Source organism: Onychomys torridus, chromosome 7 (assembly GCF_903995425.1).
Source record: "Onychomys torridus chromosome 7, mOncTor1.1, whole genome shotgun sequence".
Lineage (NCBI taxonomy): Eukaryota > Metazoa > Chordata > Mammalia > Rodentia > Cricetidae > Onychomys > Onychomys torridus.
The window spans coordinates 96,973,394-96,988,040 of record NC_050449.1 but is presented as its reverse complement, the minus strand read 5'-3'; the positions used below and the strand labels follow the sequence as shown (position 1 = coordinate 96,988,040).

The 14,647-nt window shown below is 45.1% G+C and overlaps 1 protein-coding gene across 1 annotated transcript in view; it reads right to left on the bottom strand.

Annotated features, from left to right (window-relative positions):
• Window positions 1-285: 285 nt before the first annotated feature.
• Window positions 286-14,647, bottom strand: part of Acad11 (acyl-CoA dehydrogenase family member 11) — a 72,240-nt gene continuing 57,878 nt past the window's right edge. Inside the window, exons 16-20 of the mRNA XM_036191985.1 lie at window positions 11,823-11,894; window positions 10,869-11,023; window positions 4,887-5,003; window positions 3,932-4,041; window positions 286-490 (exon numbers count right to left, since the gene is read on the bottom strand). Of these exons, the coding sequence (XP_036047878.1) occupies window positions 376-490; window positions 3,932-4,041; window positions 4,887-5,003; window positions 10,869-11,023; window positions 11,823-11,894 (569 nt within the window). The 3' untranslated portion in view covers window positions 286-375. The remainder of the gene's footprint in view (window positions 491-3,931; window positions 4,042-4,886; window positions 5,004-10,868; window positions 11,024-11,822; window positions 11,895-14,647) is intronic.

Here is a 14,647-nt window from a genome sequence, read left to right as displayed (position 1 = left end):
AAGCAAATGCTAAACCATTAGACACTAGACCCAACGATGAATGGAATTTCCTATTTACCCCACATCTGTGTGATCCTGAACATTTTAAAACCCAATAATCAAAATAGATGCTAAAATCTTTGCCACCAGTGAAATAATTAGCCTACTCAAATCACAGCAGAAATGGAAGACAGGTGTTAGAGCTGATTATGAGAATCCCAGCACTTGGGAGGCAGAGGCAGGAGGATCTCTGTGAGTTCAAGGCCAGCCTGGTCTACAGAGTGAGTTCCAGGACAGGCACCAAAACTACACAGAGAATCCTTGTCTCGGAAAAAAAAGAAAAGAAAAAAAGTATTCCAGCCTCTCCAGCCGTGGGATGGGGCAGGGCTGCTGCCCTCACATCCTGGCTGTCAAGCGTCTGGCTTGGTCCTGAAGCTCCATTTTGGCGATTGCAGAGAGGTGGACTTCATCAGGTCCATCTGCTAAGCGCAGGGTGCGGATTACGGCATACCTAAAAGGGTGAAAGAATGAGGGTCACTGAGCTACCGAAGAACACGATACTATCATGTCATGTTCATCCCAAACCAAGAAAGAGTACAAGGACGTGAAGAGAAGAAAGCCAAGGGCTTCTGAAATCACCATTTTAAGGTCCCCAGCTCAGGAAGATTCAAGACAGCTGCTAGAGGCGCAGATAACTGGTCTACGGTAACTGATGCTAACGAGGGAGCTTCTTTACTGTGACTAAGGACTTTGGTGGCAGAATCCGAGCAACCCACTGTCTCTACAGACCATGGAAGAGTGGGAACACTGTGGCAGTTCCAACAGAGGTGTGGACTGAAGTGGGTGTGGGTCCTTTCTGTGTGGCTAGCCCAACAGTGGGATCAGTAACCCTCAGAGATTACTGGGTGCAGTAATCCCAAATGGGTGATAGGAGCTTCTTCAGGAAGGCTGCTGCTAGTTCTGGTCCCTGTCCTCAGCAGTGAGGGGCCAGGTGTGTGTGTACCCTGACCAGTCAGTGGTCCCTGTCCTAAGCAGTGAGGGGCCAGGTGTGTGTATACCAGTCAGTGGTCCCTGTCCTCAGCAGTGAGGGGCCAGGTGTGTGTGTACCCTGACCAGTCAGTGGTCCCTGTCCTAAGCAGTGAGGGGCCAGGTGTGTGTATACCAGTCAGTGGTCCCTGTCCTCAGCAGTGAGGGGCCAGGTGTGTGTGTACCCTGACCAGTCAGTGGTCCCTGTCCTCAGCAGTGAGGGGCCAGGTGTGTGTACCCTGAGCAGTCAGTGGTCCCTGGCCAGATGCTGCATGTGGGCGGGCAGGAACACTGACACTCCTTTTCACTCTCGCATCTGTTACTGACAATAGTGTGGGGAGCATAAGGCACAGGGCTGGGGCTGAGCAGAAACCACAGAGGTGTGGTGATGGGATTGGACTAGACAGCAGAGCTGTGACTCTTGCATGCCTAGGGAGGAACGGAACCCAGGGAAAGCTCCTCCCAACTCTTTTGAATTGCTCCATCAAAGAGAGGACACACAATGGAAGGAGTGAGTTCAGGGCTCTGGGGACGCCACTGAATGCAGTTTTAGAATGCCTGAGGTAAGGGGGAAAAGTCCAGAGGGTATAAAATCTATTCAGTGAAACGGTAAAGAGACACAGGACCTCAAATAGACATGATCAGAAAGAAGCTTCAACATTGCAGATTGTACTTAACTGCTAATGGTATAAGACAAATCAGGAACTGTATCTGTGAGAGAAAAGTACCCAGCCACATGCAGGGTGTCCTTTTTAGACTAACTGCAGATTTCTCAGCAGGAAACCTATAGGCCAGGAAGGAACATATTCCAGACGTGAAAGGAGGTAACTGCCAAACAAGATTACAATGCCGGGGGCTGGAGAGATGGCTTAGAGGTTAAGAGCACCGACTAATCTACCAGAGGTCCTGAGTTCAATTCCCAGCACCCACATGGTGGCTCACAACCATTTGTAATGAGACTTGGCACCCTTTTCTGTGTACATAATAAATAAATCTTAAAAAAAAAAAAAAAAAAGACTACAATGCCCAGCAAAGCTAGCCTTCAGGAAGGAAAGAGAGATGCTTTCCAACACAGGCAAGATCTGGGGATCTTGACTGTCAGACAGCCTTACAAAAAGTGTGAGGGAGTCTTCATCCAGAAGTGAAAGAAAGCACTTCCGTAGGTTAGAGGCAGCTTTTCCGGCACAGTGCTAACCTAGCATACCAGGGCCCCGAGTTTAACCCACAGCACCACATAAAAGCCAGGCGTGACGTCACAGCACACGATCCTAGCACATGGGAGTTGGAGACAAGAGAATCATCAGAAGTTCAAGGTCTTTCTTTGCTACAGAGCAAGCTGAGATTGAGGCTGGCCTGGTCTACAGGAAAGTCTATCCCAAATAAATAAATAAATGTTTGAAAAAGAACTCCCATCCATCACTGTAGGCTGCACACATATGTGGAAATGCCACAGCAAACTCCATTATCTACTGTATATATAGTTAACACATGTGACCAGATAATATATTGCTAAATGAAAGCCCCAACTCAGAAAAGCGGAACGTTCTGTTTGGTTTTGAAGCAGGGTCTCTCTACGTGGCTAAGGCTAACCTGTCACTAGCCCAGGTGGAACTCACTCTTAGTCTTCCTGTCACTACCCCACCCCCAAGTGCTGTAATTACAGTCAGGCACTGCCACCGTGCACCGCCATGCTGGCAAAAAGGCCGGACTTTACAAGGCGCCAGCCGCGGCTCTCACTCTATGGGTTTGGTGCGTCTCTGAACTGACTGGAACCTAGAGCTCTGATGAAGGTCACGGCAGCCGACGGGATGGCGGTGCATATTTAGCTTCTTTTAAGGTTAAAAATGGATGTGTGTAAGAGGGCACCTCCAGTGAGACAGGAGCATGGCACAGTGCCTGTGTGGAGAAGGGCCACCGGGGAACAGAGAACTTTCCGTCATGTCCCCCGTAACCAGAGTCCAGCACTGGACAGTCGTTGCTACCAACGCTGCTCATTCAGCTGCTGCCTCCTCACCGTGAACACAGGGCCTGGCTCTGGGCCCCTCCACGTCTCTGGGCCCTCCCCTCCTCCCTGCTCTGGGTGGAACTCCATGCTGGAGCCCAGAAGCCCTCCGTGTACTCCTCAGGCAGAGGCTAACAAAGCCGAGTTAAGAGCGGCTGTTTCTTAGAGCTGACCGCCACACTAACTCCCCACGTCCCTTCACATTCAGTTACACACAGGAAGTGCCTTTTTTCTTTTCCTAAACAATTACCATCAAAGCATCTGTAGACTAAAAAACCGATTTTATCTTTTGATTGACGCTTATTTCAATCTTTGTATTTTTAATGCCAATCCTTTTAAATATATTATTTTGAAAATTTTTGTGTATGGTGTGTGTGTGTGTGTGTGTGTGTGTGTGTGTGTATAAGAGTGTGCTCACACACAACCATAGTGTTGGGGGATAATCGATCAGACTGTGAACTCCAAGTTAACATTTGTGTTAATTAAATAAAATTAACCTTGTGCTAGTAACTAGTTGACAGAAAGTAATCAAAGAGCATCAGAGGGCATCTGGAAGAGATGGAGAGGTGCACCAGAAGTAGCAGGGAAGGATTTTGAGTGGTGGACATGCTTTTTGGGAGATGCCATCAAGGAGAGAAAGTTAGCTAGTTGTTATTGAACCTCCCTGAGCTAACACGTTTTCACCTGTTTGCTGTTTTGTAAGCCAGGCTAACTGGCCTGCAGCCTTCTATGGCTCCCCTTACCTCTGCCTCCCAGCTTGAAGTAGAAGCACCGTAGAAACTACAGACAGGTGCTACTGCACCCACCTTTACCTGGGTTCTTGAAATTCAAACTCAGGCTACCACACCTGCGTGGAGAGCATTTTATCTACCAAATCATCTCCCCGGAGCTCAGTGTAAATATCCTTAAACGACGTGTACTCACATGTTAGCCAGAGGGTAATCCTGGCAAACACCTGCCCCTCCGTGCACCTGGATGGCCCGGTCAGCTATTTTGCAGACGGCTTTTGGGGCGGCCACTTTGATCATTGCAATCTACATAAGCAAGATAGGAAAAGAATGTGCTCCTCTCAGACCATGCAAAGTGTGCCAGGGTTTGATAGAATTGGGAATTCTCTGTGAAGAAAAAAACCAGGAAACTTTCCCACACCCAAGCCATCACTGAACAGGATCTGTGGTGGAGGCCAACAGAAGGGCGAAGCAATACAGTGAGCGGTTATATTTCAGTTAGCAGCCGCCTTCTGGAAAGAGATCTTGCTTCCAGATCACATTTGTTTCTAAGTTGCCTTGTTCCAAAAGGATTTCAGGCAGCTTGTAAATCATACTCAGAATGTTCCTGCTCACACAAAGTCCATGGTCTTTGTTCTGTTGATCAGGTTTTTCGACTTAGAAATTGTATGGGCTTTTAGAATAAAATGAGTATGTCTTATTTCAGAGAAGCTGGATACATGAGAAGGCCGGGGGCAATAGATGCCTTTAATGGAACATTTACAATGTGGGGGAATCGTCCCATACAGTCCATACCCATCATCTAGCCCAACGCCAAAGGCAGAGAGATAGTAGACACTTTGGACACAAGGCTAGAGTGAATGGCGGGCACCATCAATTCCAGGTATGTAGAAAGCCTAGAACTCCCCCACCCCTTGTCCCATTTTAACAGTCCTTAAGGCATTCTGCATCCTGAAAGTCTTCTCTTAGGCAGCCCGGTGAGAGGAAAGCCAGCAATGACAAATAATCACAGTCTGTAACCAAAAGCACACGGAAACTTCCTATAATCTGAGTGTTTGCAGGGGGCACAGACCCTGCAACAGCCAGTGGGTGAGAGAGGCCGAGAAGACTGCAGTTGGTGGTTCAGGGGTCGGAGAGGGCGGACAACTCACCTCCTTCCTGGCTGCCGCACTGCCCACAGTATCTATGCTGTGCGCTGCTTTCAAGGTCAGCAGGCGGATCTCCTCGATGGCTACTCGGCTTTTAGCAATCCAGTGAGCCACGACCTCCTGGAGGGGAGCGAGGGAAGGATCAGTGGAGCCTTGTATTTGATAAAACTTTCTAGGCCAGTGGTAGTCCACAAGCCTTGCTGTATATAGTTCTGAGTTAAAGGCTTGATTCTCTTGCTATACACCAGCCTAGCTACAAACCAGTGGAATACCATAGTTGAAATGAGGAGATTGTAGCAGTGTTACTTGCTCAGAAAAATAATTTATTTTGGGTTAAAATGTGTGTGTGTGTGTGTGTGTGTGTGTGTATCTTGTGTCGTGATCTTCAAATTCAGGCTGTCATGCATGGTGGCAGGTGCCTATTTTGGATATCTTAATGTCTGATGTCAAGATGGCTGAACTGAGAGACTGTCTTATTGCCATACTACTCTTTGTGGCCCTTGTGAATACTAATTACAGGTCCTCATTGACATCTCGAATAAGTACAATGGAGGAGCTGGTTCTAATCAGAATACATCATTTTCAGCACAATTTCAGGATGACCCAGGAGCCCTTTATTAGGATGTTATTTATGTAATAAAAAATGACCTTTCCCATGCTTGGAGAAGTGCCTTGTGCTTATAACCCCAGCACTTGGGAAGGAGAGGCAGAAGAATCTAGAATTCAAGGCCAGCCTGGGCTACATGAGACTCTGTCTCAACAAAACCAGGGCTTCAAAGAGGGCTTGGTGGTTAAGAGCACTGGCTGGCTGCTTTGCCAGAGGACCCAGGTTCAGTTCCCAGCATCCATATGGCAGCTTACAGCCATCTCTAGCTCCAGTTCCAGGGGATCAGATGCCCTCTTCCGGGACACATGCAGGCAAAACATCCATACACATAAGGAACAAACAGAACCCTCCCCCAAACAAGCAGGAAGGCCTTGTGGGGACAGCTCTGAGAGTTTCATCCCCCAAACGTCCCCAGTGCTGCAGCCTGCTGCTCTTACAACCCCACATCCCTAAACCCACCCACCATGACAGGTCATCCCTATAGTTTTGCTGTTTCCAGGGTGTGGAATGCTGTGTAATGAGATCATCTAGCACGGACTTGAATTGCTGCTTTCACCCGGTGTAATGCTTTGAATTTCACCCAATCCTTCTGTTTATTAACTGGCAGTGATGCTTGTTGCTGAGGATGACTCCATCTAGGGATGAGCACAGTCTGTTTACCCATTCATCTGCTGGGGGACATCGGGGCCGTACCTACTTCTGACTGATGGAGCTTCCGTAAACATTTCTAATTGATTTATTTTTATTTTCTGTGCATTGGTGTTTTGCCATGGGTGTCAGGTCCCCTGGAACTGGAATTACAGAACATTGTGACCTGCCATGTGAGTGCTGAGACTTGAACCCAGGTCCTCTGGAAGAGGAGTCAGTCCTCTTAACCACTGAGCCATTTGTCCAGCCCCTGTAGACATTTCTATACAAGCTTTGGGATGAGTATATGTTCTTCTTCTTCTTCTTCTTCTTCTTCTTCTTCTTCTTCTTCTTCTTCTTCTTCTTCTTCTTCTTCTTTTTTAAAGCAAACACCAGAAGTGGAATTGTTTGTCACTGGCTAACATTTACAAGAAATAGTTGGCTTAAGTGGTTGTACTAGGTAGTGGTTATCGCAGCTGACTATGACAATTCTGGATGTTTCTCAAGCACCAGGCAGGGTTAGCAATCTTTCAGTCAGAGACATTTCACTGTGGTTCCAGCCTGCATTCTCCTAATTCTTGTCACTTCTGATCTTCCTTTGATGTATTTATTTGCTATTGGTAAGTCTATTCCTGTCTTGAAGAAATGTTCTTGAAATATGACACAGCAAAAAAGGCAAAAACAAAAGGGAAAAAGATGTCGTGCAAACATAATCAGATGGCAGGTAAAGCGAACTTCAGAGAAAAACTATGTGGGAAAGCAGCAAAGTGATAGAGTTGCTGGAACATTTACAGAGGAGAGGAAAGTGAGGGGATTCAGTCTAGTGTATTTGAGATGAGTTGTATAAAAATGTGCAGTGTTGGTAGAGAAATACTCACAGAGAGCTCAGACCTAACGAAAACAGGAACTAAAACACCACCAACATGCCCGACTGACTTCTGCAGAGGCACAAGAACACTTAGATGGAGGAGAGACACTTCTCCAAGTGTGGGAACAAACGAACAGAGGAACAGGACTCTGAAGGCCCGTGCCTCACATCACAACTGAACTGCTCTGTGCTCCAGTACAAAGTGCCAGCCCTTGGGAAAACCATCGGATCAAACCTCCAGTACAGAGGGGAAAGCAAAGGCCCTCAGACTGACGCCCAGACATGGGCCACAAAGACAACAGGACAAGTGAGTCAGAAAACTCCTGCTCCGTGGAAGACCCTGTTAGAGGATGGAAAAAAACACCAAGAGGGGCGGGGAATACTTGAAAACCGCAGGGTGATTAAGTACAAGGCCCAGAATGTAAAACCAACTCCGGAGAAGACACCAAACTATCCAGGTAGACAATGGGCATCAGACACAAGCCCAAAGGAAGAATATGGCAAACGATGACAAGATGTCTCTCTCTGTAGGGGTGACATAAATGAAAGCGGTTTGACATATCATTACAAACCAGTCAGGATGCCTAAATAAAGAAAACTGTGACTCCATCACATGCTGGTGGGGATGCACAGAAACTGGACCACCTACATACATGGGCCGAACATACAATGGCCATATTGCCCAGGAACTGTTCTCTCGGCATGGGTCTCACCTAATACCAGCTTCATAGCAACCAAAAACAAAACCATGAAACCACAGGTATCCCTCAGCTCACCCGCAGTGGGCTATACAAAGCGATGCAGCTCAGCAGCACAACTGAGTCACAGTTTTGTGATTCTCCCAAGAACAATGACGGAGGAAAACAGCCAGTCCCCCAAAGGCTTACATGTTATATAATCCCATGTCTGGAATGAAAACATTACTTAAAATGGAGCAGATTACGGTTGCTAGGAGTCAATGAAGACATGGTGGTAAGAGTGAGATGATGCCAGGCAGTGGCGGCGCACGCCTGTAATCCCAGCACTCGGGAGGCAGAGGCAGGCGGATCTTTGTGAGTTCAAGGCCAGCCTGGTCTACAAAGTGAGTTCCAGGAGAGCCTCCAAAGCTACAGAGAAACCCTGTCTCGAAAAACCAAGAAAAAAAGAGTGAAATGAGTTTGCCTCATACAAGGACAGCCTAAATGAGCCTGTGGTGATGGAGACTTTGTAGCCTAATGGTATCCATGACAACATCAACATCCTCCTGATATGGTCCTATAGCATTGCAAGCTGTTAAAACTGAAAAGAACTGGGTAGAAGAAGGAGTCTTTTGGCATTATTTCTTAAATCTGAATGTGTGGCTCTAATTATCTCAGTAAAATTAAATTAAACAGTAAAATTAAAACAGTAAAAATGCGTACTTGGTTCTCACTTAGTGAAAATTCTGAGTTTTCTTCATTTGTTAGAACTTAGAACTGATGAGGTATATGAATATATATATGAGTATATGAATATGGGTTCATAAGTACCATATGGATGTACCACATGAATATACTATATGATATACCACATGAGTGTAGCATGTGGATGTACCACATGGATGTACTACATGAATATACTACATGAATATACTATATGATGTACCACATGGGTGTACCATGTGGATGCACCAGAAATCCCAGAAGCAATCAAACATTCATGATTCAGCATGGAAGCCCAGGGGACATAGTAAATGATCCCAGATGATCAAAACAGAATTTTTTGAGTTCCCCATTCTAAACACAGAACTATTGTTTATGATGATTGCTAAGCCTGATCAGCATGTTACAGAGCTTTAATTCAAGCCGTGTGAATCTCCCACAGTCATCTTAAGGTCAGTTATCTTTTTCAGCCACATGTGGCTTCTAAAATTTGAAGTATGTCTAATCTGAATGTAAATGTAATATAAAGTGTAAAATATGCATTCAATTTTAAAATGCAAACTACCTTATTAATCCCATTTTTATATTGCTTTCATATATCACATATATTGGGTAAAGTAAAAACAAAACAAAAAACTTTTTTTCTTTTCTGAGAGAAGGTTTCTCTCTAACAGCCCTGGCATCCTGGAACTCACTCTGTAGACCAGGCTGGCCTTGAGCTCACAGAGATCCACCTGCCTCCGTCTCCTGAGTGCTGGGATTAAAGGCATGTGCCACCAAACCTGACTAAAAATATGTTTTGAATGAACTTTCTCTGCTTCTTCTTACTTTTAAACATACAGCCACAGAATCAGCATGGTGGCGGCCTGTGGTCCCCGGACTCGGGTCAGGACTGGCCTAATAGGTAAAAACAGGCTAAGAATGAATTTCAAGCAAGCTGCCATAGTTGATGAATTTTGTGATGGATGAAGAACAGGGAAATCACAACTTCAGGAACAGATTTAAATGCACTCCCTTCTTAGTTAGAACGAAGTCAAGTTCCCAGCTGGGTCGCCTTAGACCCCAGATTTGCTGAAAAGCACTGAAGGGTAGAAATTGAAAGCTCCAGGAAACAGCCAAATGTACTGACTAAGGTGAAGTTCTGCTTTACAGCTGGAATAATTTAGAGGCAGCTGGAAGGAGTCTCCACATTCAGGGAAACAAAATGTCATTTTTACAAATCGAAAACAAGAACTGGAGCAGATTCTTGTTTGTGACAAGCCTACACGTTCTCTTTCTGCCTCTGCCAGCACATTAATTCAGGCCAGATGGGAGGGTTCCAGTAGAAGGAGACACATGTTTTTAAAGTCCTCTCTGGCATAGCAGGATATATTAAAAGACAGCGAGAAGCCCTCCCTGGTGCCACTTTAAAACACCACCCAGGTCACATGTGGTGGTGCATGTCTTTAATCCCAGCACCAGGAGGCGGAGGCAGAGGCAAGCATATCGCTGAGTTGAAGGCCAGCCTGGTCTACAAAGTGAGTTCCAGGACAGCCAGGGCTACAGAGAAACTCTGTCTTGAAAAAACAAACAAACAAAACAAAAACAACCAAGCAAAAGCTGCTGTGAAGCATTCTGAGAAGGCCACAACTGTACAAGGGACTCACACAATAAGATACACTTGTGCAGCAAACACAATACTTCTGTCAACACAAGCCAGACCTAATATAAACATGTGAGCAACAGGAAGGTGAAACACCTAATACTAAGTTTTCTTGCTTTCTTAAAAATGAGGAGGGCCTTGGGGGTAGTGACTTGGCTCTCTCTCTTGTAGAAGGTTCTCCAGAGTCTACAGCTATACCTCTTCCCTCTGTTGACACATATGACTTAATTTTACTGTCAATTTTAACTATATTTACAGCAGGTGGTAAATAACAGACTTGATAGCATATAGTTTATAGATGAAAATTAAAAAAAAAAAATGTACCTCCAATCAAATGCTGGCCCCATTTCTGTGTTTCTCCATAAGTAGTAAACTGGCTTCCTCCAGAATCAGCCCATTCCATTTTTTAAATCTATTATAGAATGTTCTGTCTTTCTCTGAGTTATGTGCTGTTTTCCTCTGCATTTACTTATCTGTTACACTTAAATGTTCTAATTCCTTCTAGAAACCCAAAGGACAAGGCAAGTTCTTTTTCTATGACAATCCCCCCAAGTCCTCAGTGAGCTGTGATGTCCACAGCTGTGATGTCCAGGCTCTCTAGAGTCGGAGGAGGCTGAAGCCATCCTCACACTCTGTGTGCCGGGTGTTGAAGCCTCAAGGACTTGTTCACCTTTCACAAGGGGAAATGCAGCTTCCCATGCAGGACGTGGCCACGCCCACAGCAGAGGATCCTGTGCTCACACAGAGGAAACCTCTCCAGCACAGATGCTCTCTCTTCTCACTAAGGACAGAGTAGCATAGCAGGGGACAGCAAGTCCAAGGACATTCCAGATCCTCTTACGTGTTCGTACAGCTTCTTCTTGAAGGCTACCCTCTGCACTGCCCGTTCACACATGATCTCCAGAATGCGCTCGGCCAAACCCACGGTTCTCATACAGTGGTGGATTCTTCCGGGTCCAAGGCGGCCTTGGGAAATTTCAAACCCCCTGCCTTCACCTGTGAGAAAGTAAACAGAACATGAAGATGGCCCAGCCAGTTTCTTTTAGCTACATGAATTCTAGGAGAGCTGAGCTGCCCTTAATATAAACAGCTTTCTGGTGAGGAAAGAGACAATTTTGAAATAACGTTCATTATGATGTAGGGGAGTTTGTCCCCTGAGTAAAGTGTCAGCTGCTTTATTAGTGCCACAATGGCTACAAAGTTGGCTGAAGCACCGTCCCCGCCTTAGGAATCTAGTCTAGAGAAGAAAGGAGCTGGCTAAGAGTGGTACAGCAAGACAGGGAAGGCCAAGGAGGGACAGACTGTCCTCCACTCTAATCCGGGGCCTGTCAGGGGAAACGAGAGGGAAACCCACTCTTTGACGGTTGGGGAGGTTTCCAGTGAATGGAAGGATGGAGTCATCTCAGGCATGAAGTGAAGATTTAAACTTGTATTCTATTTATTCTCTCTTGGCTCTGAATGCAAAGAAAGTATTGACATTTTCTTAAAACTAGTAGGGGGCCCCGACCATGCCTTTAGAAAAAGCATGTTGCTCTGAATTGGATACTGTTTGTATTCAGCTACGTTTCCTGCTGTTATAAATATAAAGTATAATTTTTACATAAAATATAAAATTATCATTTAACATTCAGACAAAACTGTATTATTCTAGATAGTAAAAATATACAAAAGGAACATTTTCCTCTATAATTGGAATAAGATGGGAAGTATCTAAATTAAAGTTGTGTATCTTTCCTAGCTCCAAACCTGGGATTAGGAATACATATTACTGGAGGGGGGTATGCTAAATACTCACCAAGTATTAAATTGGTAGCAGGAACTCGCACATGATTAAAATGGATCTCCCAGTGCCCACCATGTACATTATCTACAAAACAGAAATAATTTAAAATACAAGATGAGTTGAGCAAAGGAGTCATAGATAGTGATTCTGCTATAAAGTATAAGTATTCAGTGAAAGGAGCATTTCAAAGATGATTATATTGTGGGTATTCCAGGGTAGAACTCAACCCTCAGTCTACAGCACACTCAACTGTTGAGTTAGAAGAGGTCTCAGGAACTATTTGATAGATGTGTTTTAATCTGTCATCTGAAGTCACAAAGCTATGGAAATGGAGGACCAGGTTCCACAGCATACATGTACATACATGTGACCCAAAGATTTGGCAGAAAAGATTTTTAAAAAAATCTAAAAATTCAAAGCTGGGGAGACAGCTCAGCTGGTAAAGGGCCTGCCCAGTGCCATGAAGACCTGAGTTCAAATCCCCAGCACCCATATAAATCCCAGGGACACTTACAGACATCTGCAACCCTAGCAGAGGTACAGCAGAGACAGGCAGAGCCAGAGCTCTCAGGTTGTCATAAAGCAGTGAGTTTGGGTTCAGTGAGAGAGCCTGTCTTCAAAGACAAGGTTGACAGCAACAGTGGAAGACGTTAACGTTAACACTGTCCTCCACATGCATGACCACACATGGGCAGATACTTATGCACACCAGCACAGCGCACTCCACACACAAGAACTAAATAAAAAAATTAAACCCTTGCCGGGCAGTGGTGGCACACTCCTTTAATTCCAGCACTTGAGAGGCAGAGCCAGGTGGATCTATGTGAATTTGAGGCCAACCCTGGTCTACAGAGTGAGATCCAGGACAGGAACCAAAACTACACAGAGAAACCCTGTCTCAAACACCCTCCCTGCCCCCCCAAAAAAAATCTTCTTGGCTCTGCCTCAGGAGTGCTGGGACTAAATGTGCCACCACTGCCTGGCTGTTGTGTGGTTTTTAATGGTTAACTCTAATGAAGATTTATAATGAAATGGAACAAGCTGAGCAGGGTAAATTACAAAATGAAAAATTTGAGGAGAAAATTAGCACTTTGAATTGGAATAGAGCTAAATCCTAGCTATCTCCTAAAGGAGATAAATGGATTAAGAAATGGAGTAAAGGGCATGGTGACCTCAGGGCAAGATCTTAACCAGCTATAAGCTTCCAACTTGTGAAAAGGAACTAAAGAAAAGCTTAGGGTTGGGGATTTAGCTCAGTGGTAGAGCACCTGCCTAGCAAACTCAAGGCCCTGGGTTCAATCCTCAAAAAGAAAAGAAAAGAAAAGCTTAGAATCAGGTGTGGTGGGGCACACCTTTAATACCAGCACTGGGAAGGTAGAGGCTGGTGGATATCTGAGTTTGAGGCCAGCCTGGTCTATATAGAGCAAGGTTCAGGACAGCAAAGCTTAGGCAGTGAAAGACAGAAAGTTGGTGAAGATGTAATTGAATAAGGGGTCCTTGTTCCAGCCCCAGCAAGCAGCAGAACTTGGCAGCTTTGGCCATGTGGTTCTAGATAGAGTTCTGTGGTTCTGTAGATAAGGATTTATGGAATAAAGCCACTGAGGCCAAGCATGTGGGGGGGAGAAGGGGTCTCTGAATGGAGGCCTAATAGAGAGGCCATTATGTGAAGCTGTAAAGTTGAAGCCTGGATTGCCTTGGAGACCCCAAAATGTTAAAGATGGCAGAGTCATGGGATATCTGCCAAGGAGAGCTGCTAACTGGGAGTGGAACCAGCCCAAGAGAAAGAAACATGTTGCAGTTAACAAAGCTGAATGGAGTTGGAGATCTGAAGAGCATTTTGACATCAGACATGGAGATGCAGAGTTTGGAGTTTGCCCAGCTGATTTTTGGTCTTGCTTTGGTCCAGTATTTTCTTCCCATGCTCCCTTCCTTGCATTTTGGAATGGTAATGTATGTCCTGTGCCATTATATGTTGGAACTATGGGATCTGCTTTTTTATTTTGATTTTTACAGAGTGAATACAGTTAGTAGATTGCATGAATCTCAGAAGAGACTTTGAACTTTAAAACATTTGAGACTGTGACAGACTATGAGGACTTCTGAAGTTGGACTGAATGTATTTTTTACATTATGATATGGCTATAAGCCTTTGGGGACCAGGGAGGGGAATGTGGTGGTTTGAAAGAAAATGGTCCCCAAAGGCAGTGGCACTATTAGGAGGTTTTTTTGTTTGTTTGTTTGTTTGAGACAGGGTTTCTCTGTAGCTTTGGAGCCTGTCCTGGACTAACTCTGTAGACCAGGCTGGCCTCGGACTCACAGAGATCTGCCTGCCTCTGCCTCCCAAGTGCTGGGATTACAGGCGTGCACCACCACCGCCTGGCAGTATTAGTTTTATTAGAGTACCACAAAATATCACCACATTCACCAGTCAAACTCAACACAAAGCCTGAAGTCTGGTCTACATGTTCATAGCATGTACCACTAATAACATCCTAATTAACAAGCCAGGATGCTTCTCACATCCCCCCAGTATGTAAGCTCCCAAGTGGAAGGACCTTCATCTACTACATCACAAAACCTCTCAATGAGTGGATGACCTCAGTGGCTTGGACACAGCAGGCATGCGCCCAGGATGGGTGGCAGGGAACAAGAAGCCTTACTTCTTAGAAATTCTTCTACCCAAGAATAGGAGGAAATGTTTTGTATTCAAATAAACTAAAACTCATCTCATTGCTTACTAACAGCTCTTACTGGTTAAGAGAACTAAACACAGATAAAATAAAATAAAATAAAAATTTAGTGGATTATGTCCAATTGATTTATCCATCTGTTTCATT